General features: G+C 35.0%; 1 protein-coding gene across 11 annotated transcripts in view; it reads left to right on the top strand.

Annotated features, from left to right (window-relative positions):
* Positions 1 to 21,528, top strand: part of KIAA1958 (KIAA1958 ortholog) — a 266,726-nt gene that overhangs the window by 80,266 nt on the left and 164,932 nt on the right. For 10 of the 11 annotated variants that reach the window (XR_002777864.1, XM_023525152.1, XM_023525153.1 and 7 more), the window contains one exon: positions 19,042 to 19,214. Coding sequence is in view for 10 of the 11 variants with exons in the window: in XM_023525152.1 (XP_023380920.1) it covers positions 19,042 to 19,214 (173 nt within the window). In the remaining variant the exon portion in view is untranslated. Of the gene's footprint in view, positions 1 to 1,440; positions 12,526 to 19,041; positions 19,215 to 21,528 lie in introns of those variants that run through there. The other variant, XM_011383647.2, reaches the window with a different exon arrangement.

Below are 21,528 nucleotides of genomic sequence, written 5' to 3'. Positions count from 1 at the left end.
GTACAATAATTCAAAAAGTAGTGTGTTTTGTGAATAAAATTCAGTTTATTAGAAATTTTATTTTTATTGTTGTATGTGGTTATTACAAAGACTTACTTCCACTGAGCAACCTTGCAAATTAAAGTTTTTTTAAGAGAGATAATCCAGATAAACAAAATATTTTACCTCATACTTTAGAATCAGAAATTACATTTTTATGTTGCTTTAAATTAGCATCAGTGTTTGCCTCTCAGTAATCAATAGGATAGCCTGGTTTTCTATTGTGTAATTTTATTTTTAGGATTTCTCTTTTGAGTTTTTTCCAGACCATGTCTGACATAATAGTGGTGATTTTGACAAAATGTTAATGTTAAAATTCCAAATTTAAATTACATATTATTGAAAGGAAACTAAATAATTTAAATGATCATTGATTTTAATCATTGTAAAAAATTTTTGAGTTAAATAGAGTTTTTTTCATAAGACATAAACACTAGAACTCTATTTCTCAAAATGTGTGTTTTTCGAACCTTGTCCTGACCAGCTAGGTAGTTAAGATACAGATTCCTAGACCTGCCACCAGGGAATCTGATTTTGGTCAAGCATCCTGAGTGACACTGAGGCACACTAAAGTGTGAGAGCTCTTACTCCAGAATAACACTACGTAGTCATGAATGATCCATAATGGAAAGAGGTACCTCCAGCCCTTGGTGGCAGAGTATAAATAATAAATTAAAATAATTTTTCCAGGAGACAGACCCCCCTTGCTTACATCTTGATTAAAATAGCCTAATTCAAATTCCAGTTTCTTATCTTTATAGCTATGAAGTTTTATCCTCATTACTTTCCAAAATACCAAGTATTTTTATCACTCATTACAAACTACCCTGCAGTTACATACAGAATATTTGTAAACTCTGCTTACCTGAATTGCTGTAGAATAAATGTTGAATTAATTGCTGTAAACGACCTGCTTAGTAATTTTTAAATATAGATCTCTAGTGATAATGCTAAATAACACATTCAGATATTTTAGTTTAATTCATTAAAATGGAACCAGTACAACCTCTGGTTTCACAAATGAAGTGTCAGCTCTCATGGGGCCCTTGCACTCTGCAGTAGGATAAATAGCGCATTTCTGTCTCACTTTTTTCCTAAAACTAAGGCTGCCTCTAATCTCGCTCTTTCCACAAACCTTCATGCACTAAACTATGTGCCAGTGACTCGAGAAGCTCATTTTGATTGCAATGGGCCATACTCTTGTCTAGTACATCATTTGTGAAACTGAAGTTGGCTATTATAATGCAACAGGTATGTAAATAACATTTATTAGCGATCTCTGTAAAACTGATTCCTTCTTTCCCTTTTCATTATAAAAGGAAACTTTATTTCAGAGTAGAAAGTGCATTGTCTGAACTCATCAACACCCTCTCTATCCCTCCCCTCCCCAATTTGTTGCAGACCAGGATGAAAGAGCAGCTGAGCTCAGCAGGGAGCAGAATGAGAAAACCATCCGGAGCACGCAGACTGCGCTCCGCAATTTCCGCGAGTTCCTTATCTCCAAGTATCCTTCTGAAACAAGAGAGATTTATGTCATCCCTTGTAAGGAGTTGGATGCCTACCTCGCCTCTTTCTTTGTGGATGCCAGGCAGAAGGATGGGTCCGAATATGAACCCAACAGCTTGGCCAATTACCAGTGTGGACTGGAACGGTACCTGAAAGAACACAGATATGGCTACAGCATCACCAGGGATAAGGAGTTCAAGCGTTCCCAGGAGGCCCTGAAACAGAAGCAAATTGAACTCCGCTGCAAAGGGAAAGGAAATAAGCCACACAAGTCCATGAAGCTCACCTTCGCCGATGAGCTCATTCTGCGGAAGAGGGGACTGCTCAGCCGATATAACCCTGAGGGTCTGCTCAACCTTGTCTGGCTCAACAACACAAAAGCTTTTGGGCACTGCACAGGCTTCCATGGATCTACCTTAAAGTGGGGCGATATCCGGCTCCGGGTAACAGAAACGGGGCTGGAGTACTTAGAATGGATGGGTCAAGACACCGGTGACCTGAATGCCAAAACCAAGAGAGGGGGGACAGACTCCCGGGTGTATGCCACCCAGCACGCCCCGCAGACGTGCCCCGTACAGGACTATAAGGAGTATGCCCAGCGGCGGCCTCCTGCCATGCGCTACGAAGATGCCCCTTTCTACTTGTCCATCAAACCAGTTGTGAACTTGGCAGCTCTGCATTGGTACAACTGCCAGGCCCTTGGCAAGAACAAGCTGGCCAAGATGGTGAAGACCATGTGTGAGAAGGGCAACATCCCTGGCAGGAAAACCAACTTCAGTGTGTATCAGAGCTGCAGCACCTTGTCGGAGGCCCAGAGCAACCAGCTGGTGCTTATCTGTAACAATCTGAGCCAGCAGGCGGCCCAGTCCGTGGCCGGGCACTCCAACAGTGGCAATTTTATCGTCTCCGCCTCCTATGACTCTTCCTCAGATACTGCTTGACCAGGTGGCTTGAACAAGACCCCAGTGTGGTTACTGTGTCCAGAGAAACTGTGATTATACACTGCTTCTCGATCCCTTTCCTCTACCCTCAGTGTTAACTTTATAAAAATATATATAATATATTTTTCTTTTTACAAATAAGCCAATGGAGATAGTTTAGTATTACTAACATAGTATTTATAGGCTTAAAACAAATGTACTTGTGGGTGATTAAATGTAATTACTGTTACAGACTTTACAAAACCATAGTGGTTCTCAGGCAACACAAAGTAGAAAAGAAATTCCGTTTGTTTTTTTTTTTTTCCAAAAACTCAAAAAGGAAACAGTCATCCTAGACACTTGTGTCTTCAACTCCTGCCTTTCTTTCCCACCTCACCTCTCATTTTTAGTCTACTTAAATGGCTTTATTTTTTTAATTTTTAAAATTCTCTACAAATCAGAAGATAACACTAACTTTACTGCTTATACAAAATCGTATTCAGTCAGATCCAGAATATGAAAGTTTGATAAAAGCTCGACATCAAATTATTTATATACTCTCTTTCTTCTTAATATGAAAACCTAGAGGTTTAGCTAACATTTTGTGTCCTGAGTGGAAAAGGGGTACAAGGAGAGAAAAAAGGTGCCATTCTTTTTGGAACATATATAATTTTTTAAATAATATGCAAAGTCCAATATTGTGGCAAAAGAAAAAAAAAAGACTGTTATATAGCTCATTTTTTACTGTTGTGCTTGAACCTGGGTACAATTTTTTCTTCCTTAAAAAAAAATTAATGTAAATGAAATTTGATTACCAGATTCACAAGAAATTTAAAATGACCAAAGCTTTGACAATGTTCCCAAGCATTAGATTGTATATCAAGCATAAAGAGAAGGCAGAGAATGGAAAAGTTCTTACTTAAAGATCTAGAAGCACTAGTTAAGACAACAACAACAAAAAATCTCATCTTCTTCAAAGCTCAAATCCCCCTTGAATTATTTATTTATAAGCATTAAACTTCAGTATCTTTCCCCTAGGGGATTACTTGACTCTGTAGTTGAGATCAAAGGAATATTGACACTCATTTTAGGTAACATTTTGTTACCAGATTTAGCTGAATTCAGAGCATTCTTGAAAATGTGCAGAGTTTCTTCTACAGTAAATATAAATGCATTTTTCTGTAATATCTTGGAATTATAACACTTTGGGTTATACAGCTCTTTACAGTGATTTTCCCAAGGTCTTTATTTTCAAGTCTTGAAGCCTGTGATGAATTATTAGTTAAGATACTTTAAAAATAAAATAAATTTAGACAGGACCACAGTGAAGCTGAACTAGTTTCCTATCTTTTATAATCATTAATATAAAAAAATCCAGATCTTAATTGCTTTGTTGGATCTGGGCATTCTATTGGAAAGTATTTGTTCTTCAAGGCAACCTCGCAATTCTCATTAGCTGGGAAGGTAGGTGGTGTTTTATGTATTAGTTTATTGTACAACCAGGATAAATTTCATTTTGATTTCCTTTGCTAAATCATAACATTAACTGAGCTTTCCCATGGCTATGCAGCTCTTTGCAACACTATCACAGCACATAAAGACCCGTTCCTCTAAGCTGTGGCCTTTGGCTCAGGAGTAGAAAGTCTGTCGTGGACTTTGTGGAATCAACTTCATTTCATGACTTTTCCTCCATAGATACCCATCCAGAAAAGAGAAAGGGCAGAAGATATCTCGCTTTGTTTTTTGTATTGATAATGATAATAGGCACCATTTTTGAGCCAGAATGTGTGCCACCACTGTGCTAAGTGACTTACATGCATCACTTATATAAGAAATAGTTACTAATTGTATGAAAATTAGAAAATACAGATAAGCATAAAGAAAACAAAATATATATTTGTAAATCTGCTAGCCAAAAATAATCACTGTTAACATTTTGGTAAATATGTCTTCAGACATTTGATAAATACATATTTATTTCTATATACACCTTTAATCCTTTCAACAACTTTGAAAGGAAGATGCGTTATCTCCATTTTATGTTGAGATCAAGACAAATCAGTTAGGTTGTAGCTAAGGAAATGGTACTGTCATCTGACTCCAGAGTTTTTTCTATTTACCTTTCTTAGTTCCAACTCATAATTAGTTTCCAGAGATTTGAGCGAGATATGGGGACACAGTGTCTTCCCATCTGTCTAGGCTGTCTGATGAAAAGGAATGCTGAGTTATCTTTCATGGGGGCATACTGTGACCTCCCGTTCATTTTGAACCACAGGGTCTCTTTCTCCCAATTCTCTTTATTCTGTTCTCGTTATTCTATAACTGGTCTCTGAGTGCACAGGACAGCCTACTGTCAAGAAACTTTAAACATAAGGCTATTTTTACATAGGTTACCTTTCATGTTTAAAAAAAGATTTCTGTAAAACACTTTAAAATGTTGTTATGCATTTTATTTTTGCATTGACATATTTTTTTTTAATTCTTGGTATGTTTTTGGTAGGAAAGTAAGTTTGTCATAAGGACGAAGGGCAGTCAGTATGCACTGAGAAAATGGAACTAGGAAATTTCAGATTTCTATTTGTGTTTACCATTCAAATCTCTTCTGTTTAATTCTGTTGCATTTTCATTTAGAAGAACACAGATTGAGAATGTGAATTTTTTATTTATTTATATTCTGCTTTGATAAACCAAATAGGAACATTGTGACAGATTTAGAAAACTGTTTCCTGAAGAATGGCTTGGTAGAAATATAGCCAAATTATAGTATCAATTTGAGTTAGTCAAATTATGAAAAATTATCTCTAACTACCTCTAAATTTTGTGTTTTTATATAAACAATACTGAGGACATGCTACTGCCAGATGCCATTTTTATTATTTGTTATCATAACTTAAATTACCTTCATACTGTGGCAGTGGTAAATGCAAAAATCATACGTGTGTTTTAGCCGAAATTCAGCAGGTATTCACTACAACAGAATGTGCTGCCTTTCCAAGCAATTTCACAGTTCATCCAAAAACAAAACTTTATTTGCAATGTTTACAGTTTAAGGTCTGGGTGATGTCAGGTAAGAAATTTCCCAGTGCCCCTCACATGACTCTGGAAGTTTTGCACTAACTAAACCAAAAATGCCAGACCCATCCATCAGTTTGGATGACAAAGCTATATAATCAGTCTTTTATATTCATGCGAGTAACTGGCTATTGAAAACCACAGATGTTTGAAAAGGTTAGCAATATTCAAGATGTTTATTTTTGAGATTCTCTTTGTTATCTTGGTTAGTAGGGCTGGTCTGAATAGGATTCATTAATATACATCAGCTATTTAAAACATTTGTTATTTTATAATTGTTTTTCCCAGTGTTAAATTTTTCGTGTTTCACATTCCCTATGTTAAATCACATCCTCATCTACAAAAGAATAATCAGAAAATTGTCTAGTATAAGTTGAGTCTCTTTGGTTTTTTCAATTAGATCATTGTTAGCTGAAACTTTCATCATATTAACCTGTCTATGTCCTGTGACTTAGCTTCCAGACGCCATGAAATCAAATGACTTCACTGAGATGAAAATTAATAGTCATATAACAAGTAATCGAGCACCTAGCGTACAAAGGGAGGGTACAAAGATGGGAAAATAGTCTCTGCTCTTAGAATTTATAAAGGATACTATAATGTTTCATTTCATTTTTGAGAGCCCAGCAGAAAAACTATGCCACTACTATTTTTCATAGTTTTCCAGACTTTGTACTCATGTTATTTAGCCATTGAATATGTTTATTTGCTATAGAATACGTAATACTGGTTTGAGTATTTTGTGGAGAATCTTCCTTAGAGCCTGTTTTAAAATCAGTAAGGCAAAGCCATTTCTACAGCCATTTTGTTCACACAAGTGTATGCATGCATAGGAATCAATGACCATCATTAGTCGAATTCTTACCATGTACCATAGTACTAAGTGTTTTTGTAAGCTGTTTCACTTAGTTCTCACAATAGTCTTCTGAAGGTGGGTGTCGTTATTTCTCTTTTCTAAATGAGGAATCCAGAGACATCAAATGGGTTGCCCATGTCACAATTGATACTTAAGAACATCAGGATCTGAAACTAGATCCAGACACCATTAAGCACCATCCTTTTCTGCTGTAGCTACTTGTTCACAGAGTGATTTGCTGTGCTTCCGTAGACTCTCTGAAATGACAAATTATAAATGAAACCCCTGGTGTGATAAAATCATCAATATTCTTTCAGCTCTGAGTTGATTGAGAGCAGTGCCATCACCTGGTGTGTTTGTTAGCACATCGTTTAGGCCCTGTTATTGCAATTATTTTGAGATAGGACATTCAGCAGAGTTTGTTTCCCCCTGGCCATGAGAGCAAAAATTTGTGACACTCTTTAAAGAACACTTAACTTTGTTGTAGAGGTGAGTGTGTATGTGCACAAGGAATTCTATATTTAAAAGTGATTGCCATTTGTTTTTACCCCAAAGAAACCAATTTCAAGTGAGTTCCTTTAATTCAGACAGGGAAGCGGGGAGGTTCTAGGCAGAAAGCACACCTCTCTTGAGCCCAAAAGTAATAACTGCCATCCACCAAATACTAAATACTGGTTGCCAGTCTGCCAGGGACTTTGGTCTTGCCTTCATATTTGGTACCAGTAAATTAGCTATTTAATAAAGTGTTTTATTATTTTTTAATTAATCATGGTTGTTTATAACAGAGCTTTTGGGGAAAATACTGTCCTTATGATTCTCAGAATTAGATTGATTATGAAACCATTCAGATTTTTTTCTAGTTTGACTATCTCCACAGTTTAATATATGAGACAAACAGTCCTGATTTTAACCAGGCTTTTTCTGACTGGTTTTCTTTAGTTATAGGAAAGATGTATTTTGATCTTTATTTCTCTAAGCAAAATAAAGCTGTAATACTTAGCATCTATAAATAAAAACTCCCTACCATATAATGAAATAAATTTCTAAGCTTAGGGGGAAAATCAAGGAGAGTATACAATAATTTATTGCAGTAAGATATTTTTTTAAATGTTTATTCATGAAAAAAATAGTTATAAATACTAAAGAGTTAACAAGTTCTCAATCATTTTAATATATTTTTCTTAAATATGCAAGATATATCTCTGCACCTCCACCATACGATATGGTGCAGATAGTTACTTATTAAGAAACACACCATAGCAAGGGCACCCTCAATTGTTTTTTATATGTTTTTTTCTTAATGCGTGGTAGTCAGACATTGCTTCTCTTCTCCTCTTGGAGTTACCTGAGATGATAGGAATACATAGCTTTTTATATGGCCAAGTAATACAACTAGGATGATTTTAAGAGATCCTTGCCATAGAATATAACTGAGATAAAGAAATACACTGCATGTCATCCTGTTGATGGGTGGTGTATTTCCAATTATATAAAAGAAAAGGCAGGGGGTGATATTGGTAAACTGCCAACAACTTTGATTTTACTTTTTTAAACAAAGATGATCAAAGTTTCTTATTGACCAATTTATAAATTTGGGCCTGCCAAAGCTATGGGAAGGACCTGATATGGTATTGAAGATTGCATTATTTTTAAACTGAGTTTTTATGTAAACCATGACCTAATTCAATTACAGTATTAAGTTAGAATACTAATTTGGTTCAGAATATTAATTAAACCATCATCTTTATTGAATTATAATCATAGAGACTGGACCTGGAAAGGACCAAAGAGATCATCTAGCCCAGTGATTTTCAGTACTACGAAGAGTGAGAGTCACCATTCTCTTGAGGGAAGGGAGCATGAGGTCAGGGAGATGGAAATTGCAAAGGGAATGCATCATGAAACATAGGTTTCCCAGGAATTCTCACCTTCCCTATCCTCCTTACCTTCCCTGCTTTGAGACTCACTAGACCGAATGAGCTATTACGTCTTTTACACATCTTCAGGTATACTGGGCTAGAATATAGGACTGGAAACATCTAATCTAACCCACCCTCTTCTTTTAAAGAAGAGGAAAGCAGCCCCAGACAGATTAGATGAATGCCCAGGTGCATGCACCTTGTCAGAACCAAGACTAAAGCCCAGGCATCCTGACTTTCAGTCCATAAACAGTGTATAGGGAGGAAAAACAACGCTATATTCCTCCTGAGTTAGGAAGAATATCCTTGTTTTCAAAATGGTAAAAATGTTAAACCCTCAATCAAGTTTCTATTAGGAGTACATTCAAGCCGCCAGTGTTCAAATAGGCTTTTTATTGAATGTGAATTTTCACTATTCATTGCATCTGAATTTTCACTTTTCATTGTGTAGTATTATATCTTGATTTTAGCAACTTCTTTTGAAATTTGATGGGATAATCTCCAAATGTCATCTTCCACCTTTTTATTTTAATGAACATCTCTTAGCCTACCCCATCTATATTTAGTTTTCATTTATGGAGAGGAAACGAACTATAGTTTTCAGGTATAAGAATTCCAGTTATAGGTTATAAACTAAAAAGTAACTAAAAATTTTTCATATTCATTTGAATATCCAGCTACATAGCATCTATGTTACTGGTTTTGAATGTAGTCTGTCATATCCTTTTTTAGTATATGGAGAGTTGAAAAAGTCATCTTGAAGGTTTCGGACATATCTTCAATCAAAATGATCAAATTTCTATCAACATAATTAGAATTTTTCTGACGTGAATTTATTTAGAGATAAGAAGGGGATAGAAAATGGGAGCTATGAAAGTGACCTACAGCAGGAAGATGTAGAAATACAAAGTATTTGTAAATTCTCATATTATCTTGCTTTCTCTTCTAAAAAGGAATTCAAGCATAAAGATAAAAACATTTTACAATTTTGTAATTTACAGGTTATACTTAATCATAGTTGAAGAAAAAAGGTGAAATTCTAGGATATTAAAAGGTACAATGAAACTTCGTCTTTTGAATGAAATGTTGAATTTTGCTAGGTTTCTAATGTTTTTTTGTTTTTTTGTTTTTTGTATTACACTGGAATTAGCATTTTCACCATGATACATTCATTTCAAAGAGCTTTGAAAATGGCTAATTTATTTATTTGTGGTAGGCAGAATTAGGAAGGCATCAGCAATATAGACTCCTAACAGTAATTGTGCATACTGTATTTAAGTGATTTTTATGCCTGTTTACTTTCTGTAATTCTTACATTTTATAAATCAAATACCTTAGTATACTTCCACTAGAAAATAATTTATAATTGATTATTTGTACTGGATGAAGTAGCAGGTTCATTTTAGTATTAATCCACTGAGATTAACTTTATCCAACTGAACTTTTATATCTATAATCCATTATATTACAACTTTTTAAATAGCATTTATAACAAAGAACTTTTGTTTTATAAAGTATTTGTTACAAAAATAATCTTGCCAAAAACCATTACAATTTCTATGCATTGTGTAATATTCAGTGATGTCATTGTTGAAATTTTGCATGTTATTGTAGGGTGCTCTTTCATATGTGTGTTTGTGGTGTTTACGTGGAATTGTTATCCATTGCTGCTATCCATTATCGTAGTTGAACTGACAAACTGTGCTAAGAGGCTGTGCCAGTCAACATTTTCTGTGTGATTTGTGGAATTATGTACTTAGTTGTTGAATATTTCGAGCCAGCACTTAGTGTCCTCTACAGGAGGAAATACTGCTTTTGTCAAGTAGTGCCAACTTCACAATCTTGTTTCATAGATATGATTCCAGGTAGCTTTTCTCCTCGCTGTCTCCAGCTGTTTGAAAGGGAAGCATTTGCAAAAAGAGAAAGCAAGAATTCTGAACTTTTCCAGTATACCTCCCCCACCTTAAATCTTTTTTTTTTCTAATAATTGAGCACCTTTCAGAGAAATCCAATAGAATAACAATGTAGCAGCATAATTTCCTTTGATCAGCATATTTTTAGGTTGAACGATGTAATAACAGAGGACTAGGAGGTACATACATTATTTTTGTTGGTTATCATGGCTTATTTAAATTGTATTTAATAAGAATATTTAGTTTTTAAATTACATATATAAGGGGCCATAGAAACCTCAGAGTTCCCAAATATTAATTTTATATTCAGCATTCGCATGAATTTATTTAACACATTTGGTTGCCTTATGACCATCAGATTTTTTTCATGCCCATGTGTCTTTAGCTTGGTTTCTAGTATTTCCGTTTTATCTCAGCAATTCTAAACTCTGCAAGTAAAGAGAAAATTATTTCAATGAATTAATTCTACTTGTTAAAATTCAACATGAGAGAAAAATCAACATACATTTATACTCTTAAAATAGAAGAGTAACTGTCATAAATTTAAGAAAAGAAGGCTACTTCCTTAAGAGCCTTTTTACACCAACATGCCAAAATTCCTCAGTCAGTGCAGGGTTTCATTCTGTCTGTTCAATGGGTTTATAATTATAAGATTCCTTTAATAAAGGGATGATCTCCTGGTTTATATAGAGGCTTTTTGTGTGACTGTCAGATACACGGCAACAGCCAATGCTGTATTTGGAAACATTGCTGCTGAAATTGCTGATTTAATTCTAAGAATATTAAAACTAATTCATCAAGGCCCCTGCTTCTTCTTTTCTTAAAGGAAAAGAAAGGCAGATCTTAACTGTGAGCTTTTCTCCAGAATACGTTTTAAACATTTGCCCTTCAAGGAAGGTAATAAAGCAATAAAAGGAAATTCAATTATGCATATTCTAAAGAAGTTCTGCCCTTGTCCCGTGGCCTCCACCGTAACACTGAAGTATTTCTTGATTCCTGCGTCAGGAGTTTGCAGACAAGGCCTTTGTACTTAGAATTCCTTTTATATTTTGGACACCAAAGATGATGGCATGATATATTCTGACGATTAATTAACAGTTTCGGTTTTAGATAAGCAGTGGGCACATTTATTTGAATCCTGCTCTTGGATTTATTTACCCCCTTTGGGTCTTCTGTACATTTTGTATGTCTGTCCTGAGGCCTTTTTTTGCCTAGGGCGACTTTTTAATCAAATAATGCATATATATTTATTAGGTTTCTAATTTATAGAGTCTGTTTCCACCGTGACTTTAAACTTTTTTTCACTGCTAATGTTAGACATGGATTTTCCAGATTAGCCCCGTGGTGAGCAATAATAGCTTGTACCTTTTTCATTGTGATCTGAAAATGTCACTGTAACCCTGTAGGCTGAAACCTGGTGAGGGAATGACTGGAAGCGTTTTGGATTCAAGGGAATCACTGTATATGACTCATTCATCCGTTTAAATGAAGGACTCTGGTGGTTTAGTAGAATGAATGCCGTGTCCAACTTAAGGTCTTCCATCTTTCTTACAGATTGTGAGAATGATTGTAAGGTTCCTTGTACTCTACCACTGGGAAGTTAATTGGGAATAAAAAGGTAGATTTATCAGTTTAGTCAGTATAATTTAATACCAGGCATCTTTTTAGAAATATAACCACTAAAAATAACACTTAGAAAAATTTTATGAAAAAATAGAACTGTCCTTTAAAGATGCATTTACTTTGCCCACTACTTGATAGATTGTCACTTTTGATACATTTTCTGGCCACTTGGCTTTTAACTGATTGACATGAAAAAAGCACATGTGTGCCTGTTCACGCTAATCATATTTAAAAATTCTCAAGCTGCTACAGTTATAATTTGTGAAAGAGGAGAAAAGGTGAATTGAAATGGAGAGAAATTTCTGTTAAGATGTTAAAATATGTGATTGTGATACTCTTGGTTAATATTCTGCCAGGTGATATTTGTAATATGATAGAACTTTTTTGTTAATAAGAATATTCTCTTGGTTTCATTTTTATTTTGCTGCTCACTGATCTTTTACACTGAGATGTTTTCATCTTTATCAGCTCACTGTTTCTGCTTCATATTTGTCTATGTACTTGTGCTCTAAATAAAATACTAGTACTGTGTCCCAATGGTCTATTCCATTGTGTGTATAATGTTTGCCTCTAATGTAAGTGTAATTTTCTCTTGTTTTTAATATTTGTTGCTACAGCCTAAAACTTATGGAAATAAGAAAAACAATCCAATAAAATCAGCTAATGAGTGTCAGTTACGTCTGTATAATGAGAGCATGTTTTAATCACCGTATTTTGTCTGTTTTTGGGTATGAGCAGTCTTCATTCATTTAATAAGTGGTTTTCTGCAAAGGTGGTTGATTTTTGTAGCCACAACAAACAATTTAAAAACAAGTTAAACCGTATTTTGAAAAACAGAATTGTCCCAGTCACTAAGCCTTAGGCCCTTATAGCCAATGCATATTGAGCCAAGCATTCCCTGTCACATGTTTCTTACCACTGAGGAGGGGGAAATTGTGGAAGGAGAAGCATCCTCTACCTGTGAGTGCTCAGAAACAGCCCATGGGGTAGGGAACACGTTTCAAGAAGGCATCAACAGCTGAATTAATCATGTTTCCTGGAGCCCCAGTCTCCAAAATCCTGTTAATGAAGCAGAAGGCTTCACTGCAAACTCACCATCTCTCTGTCTGTCTGTGGACCTCTGTCAGACAACTGTGTTATACCAAGCTAAGTAGAAGTCAGATTCTAGACCGCCTCATTTTTAAGAAAATCTTTTTGGTCAGATACAGGTCTCCATGTGACGTTCATTACCTTTAGTACATTTGACAGAAAGTCTCTTTTGAACAGAATAGGAGTGGTTGTTCAAAATGAGTGTTAACCAGACATCTTTGTGTCACTAAAATTATTGAATAAAGCATATTAAAACACCAGAGAATATAATGTTCTCTCTCACTGTTAATTATTTTAGAGAAATACAAATGTAGTTCTTTCATATGTATGAATAATCCACCAAAGTCTTTACTCATGTAAAGCTGAACATTACAAATAGAAACAATGATTGTATTTTTGTATGATAGTATTTTAAATATTTAAATTACTTTATAAATAGTTGTAACTTAGTTTATGTTTTCCTAGTACTTTAAGAAACAAGTTATATATTTAAAACATGACAAATTTTACTCACTGATAGGGGAAGGATATTAGAACTCAGATTGAGTAATATTTAGCCTACAAGTCAGAAAATGTTTTTTAAAAAGTTAATTTATTTATTCATAATCTTTCCCAAGACGATTTCAAGTGACTAAAGTAGCTAATATGTATAACATACTTAATGTTGGTGATATGTCATCTGAAGAGATAAAAGCAAACATTGAATTTGGTGGCAAACATTTTTAGACTGAACTATCATTTTTTAAAAACATTTTCTTTATTAAAATGTATGTTTTTTAAATGTTGAGGCAAAGGTTCATTGTGAATAATTTGGCAAAAACTAATAAGTATAATAAAATAAGAAATAAAAATCACAGGAATCTTACCCATAAATAACAACTTATAACATTTTGATGTTTTCTTTTGGAATTTTTTTAAGCATACAGGTACACTTGACCCTTGAACAAAGTGGAGGGTTAGGTGCACTGATCCCATGCAGCCAGAAATCTGCATATAACTTTTAACTCTCAAAAAATTTACCAGTAGACTACCATTGACTGAAACCTTACATCAGTCAACACATATTTTGTATGTTATATACTATATTCTTACAATAAAGAATCTGTTACTTAAAAAATCAAGAGGAAATATATTTACAGTACTGTACAGATTTATTGGGAGAAAAATCCATGTATAAGTGGACCTGTGCAGTTCAAGCCCATGTTATTCAAGGGTCAACTGTACTTTCAAAAATTGTAGTCAAACTGTATTTACTGTTTTGTACATTTGTAAAAGATCTTTAGCCTTTGAAAGTGTGATTATTATTTAGCTACATAGTTTTCTGTTGCACAGTAGTACCGAAAGCTATTCTGTTGTACTATAATGTTTTTGCTGGATTGGATTTATTTTCAGTTTTTCACTTTTATAAAATATGCCTTAAAGAACACCTCCGAGCATACCTTTTTATACATCTCTCTGATTATACCCTTAAAATAAATTTCTAAAATAGGAATTCTTGGGTCAAATAAAAAGTATATTTTATTTATTTTTCCCACATATGCATTTCCAAAGTCCTAGTGATTTTTTGTAACTTGCAAAAATAATACATTCATGTTGTAAAGTTTAGAAGTCCCACAGAGATAATGACTAACCGATGTGATATATCTCCTCCTAAATTTTTTTTCTATGCTTGTGCAAGTTCCTCTGCATCCTAACCAAGAAATGGACCTTTTTGTACTTTTGCCAGTCTGATAAATGAAATACATCTTAGTTTGATTATAATACCCAATTATTACTAATGTTTTTTGTCATTTGTATTTCTTCTATGAATAGTTGCTTGTATGTCTTGGGCCAATTTTCTTGAGTTAGCTTTTTCCAGCTGATTTATAGTAGCTTTTTAATATGTAGTTTGTCACTTTATAAGTATTTTTTCTAGATCTGTTTATTGCATTTTAAGATATATCAAATGCAGGACTTTGAATTTTTTTTGTCATCTGATTTGTTCATCTATTTTTTTAATGCCTCTGGGTTGTGTCATACTGAGAAGGCTTTCCTTACTCCTGAAATCATGAAAATTGTCTTCTTTATGGAAATAGCTTTTTGAAATGATCAATTTGGAAATGTGTTACTTGTGTGTGGAATGAAATAGGAATCTAAATATGCTTTTGTTTTTGTTTTTCTAACTCGGTAGCTTGTTATCTCAAAGCATCTATTGAAAAATCCATCCTTTCCCCAGCAATGTGAATTGGAGCCTTTATTATATACTCAGTTTGCATATTTACACAGATCTTTTCTGCACTCTCTTCTGTAGTATTGATCTATTTGCCTATTTCTTTACCAGAACTTAAACTTTAAATTATTGCAGTGTTATAGTACCTGTTTACATCTTTCAGGGCAAGGCCTCCCAATCATTATTTTCTAAACTGTATTCCTTTTCTTATGTATTTACTCTCCTAGGCAAACTTTAGAATACCAGTCAAGTAACAACAAACTGGATGATTTTAATTAGAATTACATTGCATTAAAGATTACTTGAAGAAATTAAACATCTTCATAATATTGAGTCTTACTGTTTAGGTACAGTGTTTTTTGTTTTTTGTTTTTTGGTTTTTTTGGTGTAACTCTTCATTAGGTTTGTACATACATTTTTTTTAATTTTAAGGATTTTTGGAAAGTTTTCTTATTGAATTATACAGACAGAAAAGTGCACAAATCATTAGTGTATAGTTTTATGAAGCAAACATATTGCTATAACCAGCACCTAGAGGCAGACATAGAGCATTACCTGAAGCCTAGAAGCTTCCCTCATGTGCCCTCTCTTTGATACCTCCCTGATGTAACCATTATATTACTTTACCATAGAGTCATTTTATCTGTTTTTGAAGTATATAAATGGACCCTTTCAATATACTCTATTATGTCTGGCTTCTTTTGCTTAACATTGTGTTTTGGGGATTCATCTGTGTTTATGCATATTGTTCATTCCAGTAGTCCGTTCCTTGTTATCGTATAATTATTGTATAACTATTTTATAATTCCATATGCATTCTCTTGTTTATGGGCATGGAGTTGTTTCCAGTATTTATTATTAATTATGCTTTTATCAACACTCACACATACATACCTTTTAATACACAAATACACATTTCTGTCGAGTGTAGGATCGCTGGGTCATAGAATACATGTATATTCAACTTTAGTAGATATTGCCAATTAGTTTCCAAAGTGGTCATACAAATTGTCACTCTTACCAGCCCAGTAAGAGTGTTCCTGTTGTTTCACATCCTCATCAACACTTGATGTTTATAGATTTGTTCTTCATTGTAGATATTTTGGTGAGTGCATTTTACTTTTTATTTCCTGAAATAGTAATGATATTTCCTATTTTATGCAGAGCCCACTTAAGTTTGTCCATATCTAATGGGACTGTGTGCCCTCTAATCGATCTGTCAGACATATGCCCTTCACATATCTTCTCCCACTATGTCGCTTGTCTTTTCACTCTCTTAATGGTGCATTTTGAGAAAAGTCTTTTTAATTTTAATGAAATTCAATTTACCAACCTTTTACTTTTGGGGTAGTAATATTGATGTCCTGTTTAAAAATATGTAGCTACTCCAAGGTCACAAAAATGGTCTCCTATGTTTTCTTCTAGAAACTTTTTCATTTTACCATTCACATTTAGGGCATGATATATTTGGAATTTTTTGTTGTTCATGGTGTGAGGTCATCATCCAGTTTGCTCCTAGTGTGTTAAGGATTTTTATATCTGTGTTTATAAGCTCCGTTGACTTGTAATTTTATTTTATTGTATTATTCTCATCTTATTTTTATAGAAAACTTAGGCTGTTCTAGAAAAGACACTGGTTAATATTCCTTCTTTTTCTGTTTACCAGTAGAGTCTTTAGATCTGACAGTATATTAGTTCCTTAAGTGTTAAAAGAGTTTACTGGTGAAATCCATCTGAACATGAATGGATTTTTTTTGTATATTTTAAATTATAGATTCAGTTTCTTTAGTGGGTATAGAACTGTTTAAACTGTATCTTTCTTATTTAGTTTTGGTAAGTCATGGCTTTTCTAGATATTTGTCCACCTTGCAGTGTGACTCTTCTAGGCTTACACTGTATTTAAGTGATGGGGACTAGGCTCTGGTACAAATAATCCTTTTGTTGTTTTAAATAAAAACAGTGAAATTATAGTGGTTGTTGAAATACATCAGATTTAGTTCTCACAGAGTTAATCCAAGTAAATTTGGGGGGCCAGGATATACTTTTTGTAAGTGGCTAATATTTAAATTGCATTCTTTACTGAGAACTTTATCCCTGTAGTACCAGATTCCTTTGTGTAGTGGCCAGACATAGAGTCGGTGGGACCCAGGTTCAAACCCTGGCTTGACCACTTGCTAACGCTATGATGTGGAACAGCACAGTGCCTGGCACTAAGTACATATTGGATGAGTGATGTTTGAAGTTACTAAATGTATGAGGTTCTGTTTCCTTATTTGTGAAATAGTTACAGCAATAGGGTTGCTTGTAGCTTACAGGTAATTTATATAACTCTTGGCATATAGTAAGCTTTCAGTTAGTGCTAGATGTAATCATAAGTTTTATACTAGAATCCTTTCTTTAATACCAAGCGAGTCCCCAAAATAATGTAAGTTATCTTGGTTTATGCAAGTGTTAAGAGAATATACCTACATGACTAAGTTGCTTTTGATAGCATTTCTAGCATTAAAGCCGATTGTGTGTTCAGCAATTCAACAGAAGACTTAAAGGGTGAAGACAGAGTCTTAAGGAGCATACAATCCAATCAAAATGATATTCTGGATACAATTAGATCACAGTTCCATGAAATAATAAAGCAAATGTGAGACAGTGAAGGAGAAAATGAGGGAGCTGGGTAGTGTGGGAAAGGATTATGTAGAATGGGCTTGGAATTGGAATTGGAAAAAAAAAAGACACTTTTGATGGGCACACAGACTGTGGGGAGATTTCTCAGGCTAAGTGTGGGGAAGGTGTGGGGTGGGTGTCCTGGCTGGGCACAACAGGAGGCTGGTGGTTCCTCAGTAGGAGCGGTGAAAGATGAGTGAGTTAGAGAACGGGAAGCCAGTTTGCAGATCACCCTTGTATAATTGCCTTCACTTTCATTTTGCTATTTCTTAGCCCTTTGTTGTGTTGTTTGAAGACAGAAACATTCAAGAGTGAGTAAGAACCACTAAAGTACAGGTTGACATTGTTTTTACTTTGCGGTGGTCTACCTTGATTTTTTTTTTTTATCTGAACACCTCAATTTGAATAGTTTAATTCTGGTTTTAGTAGATCAGAATATGAAGAAGGGCCAGCTAAGGTTATGGATTTGATTATCTTTCTGGCAACCAACACTAAAAGTGGATACATTGAGGAAAACCAGTTTTTATTTGAAGTAATTTGGCAATTGCAATTTGAAATCTGTTCCCTCTCTTCTGAGACCATGTGCGCCTCTCTGGAACATTCTCCCTCCTTTCCCTGGATATTTCTCCCCCTCGCCTTTCCATTCTTGTTCTAAGCTAGCTAATGGGTTATGTGTCAGGGTTTAAATATCTTTCTCTTTATTTGTGAAAAGAATTAAGGAAATATGCTAACACCATTTAATACAAGGCTGTCCAGGATGGCACATAAGATATTTGAGACTATGTATCGCAGAGAAATAATAGCTCTTCATGTGCTATGGGTAAAGAGAAAGGATGTGTTAACTTGTCTTCCCTTCTTTCATTTTGTTGTTGTCGTTAATAGAAATGCTATTTTTTCCAGTGAACATTTTAGATAGAACATTCTTTGTTTTTCTGCATTCGTTCTCCCCACTCCCCTTTCATTATGTGAATGCCTGCATTAGTGCATCAGTTAGTTTATATGGCAAAATTGTTGGGATTAAATGCAAGGTTAGTGCATTGATTCGGGAACTTATGCTAGAAATATTGTTGCCTAGTTTATTTATTCTAACATATACATACTTGGTAGAAATTTCATTTTTTCAAAAGTGTTATCTCTGAGGAGTTTCCTGTGATTTAACATGATCCCAAGATGTAATTCTCTCAAGAAAGGAATGGCAAATTATTTTAATGCCTTTTATTTTTTCTGTTTCTAGCCTATTCTACTAAGCTCAACAAATTTCCTGTATTTAATATTAACGATGACTTGAATGATCTGTGTACCAGTGCAGTAAGCCCAAATACTACCAAAGCCACGCGCTATGCCCTGAATGTGTGGCGATATTGGTGTATGACCAACGGGCTCAAAGATCATACGGACATCACCAAGGTAAGAAACTCTTGAGTTTACTTCTTTCAGCCAACTTCACTGAGCTTCCCAGTGCCAAGCACTGTGCTAAGCATTGTGGGAAGCACAGAACAGCTGCTTTCTGCCTGGAAAAACTTTGAAAGAACATTAAATGGAAATATACCCACAGTACAAAGTGGAATTTAATAAGTGTTCTATGAATTTTCAGATCAGAAATGCCAAAAAAAAATTCAATTGGATAAATTGATTTCAATTTGGTGACACTAGCAAAGGCATTGATTATTTAAGCGGTGTTTTCAGAGAGAGAGACAGGATTTCAGTAGAAGCAGATGGAGACAAGAGTCTTCTAGGCTGAGTGACATGAGGAAGAGATTTGGAAGGATAGACTCGCTTGCCTGTAGCAGGGGCTTCGTATATGGGATTCGTGGGCATAAAACTAGATTGGATACCTATTAAGTGCTAAGCTAAAATCTTGTGAATATTGGGAAACCATTGAAGTTTTGTTTTTTTTTTTTGTTTTTGTTTGTAAGGAGAGATTTTATTTGAAGGATTATTCCAGGGGCAGTGGAGAAGAGACTGTTGCTATAGAGAGAACACCCTGACCATAAGATCTACAAGTGTCTTAGGCAAAAGGGAAACCACTGAAGCTTTTTGAATGTGAAGAAACAAAATGAAAGTGATATTCTAGAGAAATTAAGTGGAAGTATTGAGCAAAAATTTATTTAATATCCTTGGTCCCCATTTTCCTCATTAGAAAATGAATTCTGCAAAACTAACTTGAAATGTTTAAGGTTTACGAACGGAAGGAAAAATTCGTGGACACATAGAGACAGAAAAGAAAGATGTTGTATTTTGGTCTGGATGTATTGAATCTACATCAGATGGCTATCCAGATGGACATGTCCAAAGAGCAGTTGGGAATGTGGAATTTAAGACATGAGAAAATGTTAAACCTGAAGTATAGGTTTAAAGGTCTTGTGAATGGAGGTTGTAATTGAAGCCCAGGGCAGGTGGCATCTCCAAGTTTAAGTGGTAACCTTTAGGGCATTAACAAGAAATGAAATAGGAAATGTGGTTTACTACTTCTGGCAGCATGGTGTACTAGATACTATATGGGGAGGGCCCTTCTGCTGTTCTTGCAGAAAGAGGGGTAACCATTCACAGGGCCCCCCAAAAAGGACAGCTGAAACTGGAGCAGCAAGCAGTAAGCACATATGAAAGGCAAGGCTCTACTGAAAGGCTTTTTTTTTATTTTTTTTTATGTTGACATTAGTTAACAAAATCCAGTAAGTTTCAAGTGTACAATTCAACAGTAAGTCATATATATTACATTATATGTTCACTGCCCATAGTTGGATTGCTTTCTGTCAGCACATATTTGACCCCTTTTACTCCATCTATCTCCCTGGGAGGCATATTTTTGACAACATTATTAAGGAAGAGAAGAGACAGGTAGATGAACTGGAGAATCCTTGATTTAGGGGAGGACTCTGTAAGGGGCCTGAAGGAGTACTAGGTCAGTAGCATACCCTGGCTTCTCACAGAGTCATATGCTAGTGATCTTTGAAGGGAAACATCCAAAATGTAGGTGCTCAGGGAGAACTCAGGCAGGGCCCAGTGGGCTTGCTGAGTCAAGAGACCGAAGTAGTTAAAAATTGTCATGACAGAGTATTTGAAAGTAGAGAGCTACAAAAAGAGAACCTAAGAGAAATGAAGATGGTTCCCCTCAAATATTTAGGTGAGTGCTGATCAACATATGCACGTGAGGAAACTACTTGAGGCTGGCAAAAACCCACCTGAAAGGTTCAGAGGCAATGGTACCTGGAGCTCGCACAGAACTGGAAATAGCACCTGTTCCCACCAGCCAGATTTGAAAAACCTCAAGATTCATGGGGTAGAGTATTCAGAAAGGTCTTGCATCAGATGTGGAGAATAATTAACTCTAGACTGAGCTCTGCTTTAATGCCACACAAACAAATCTTAAAAGCAAGACTCGGGTACGTGAACAGGTGGTAAATATCACTAGTCGTCAGGGAAATGCCATTTAAAACCACAATGAGGTGTCACCTCACACCTGTTAGAATGGCTATTATCAAAAAGATGAGAAACACCAAGTGTAAGCGAGGATGTGGAGAAAACAGAACCCTTGTGCTGTGTAAACTGGTACAGCCTCTATGGAAAACAGTATGGAGGTTGCTCAAAAAATTAAAACTAGAACTACCATGCAACCCAGCAATTCTACTTCTGGACATTTATCTGAAGGAAATGGAAATGCTAACTTGAGAAGATATATGCACCTTCATGTTCATTGCAGCATTCCTTACAATAGCCAAGA

This window comes from Pteropus vampyrus, unplaced genomic scaffold, assembly GCF_000151845.1.
Source record: "Pteropus vampyrus isolate Shadow unplaced genomic scaffold, Pvam_2.0 Scaffold535, whole genome shotgun sequence".
Taxonomy (NCBI): Eukaryota; Metazoa; Chordata; class Mammalia; order Chiroptera; family Pteropodidae; genus Pteropus; species Pteropus vampyrus.
This window is presented reverse-complemented; position numbering and strand designations above follow the sequence as displayed.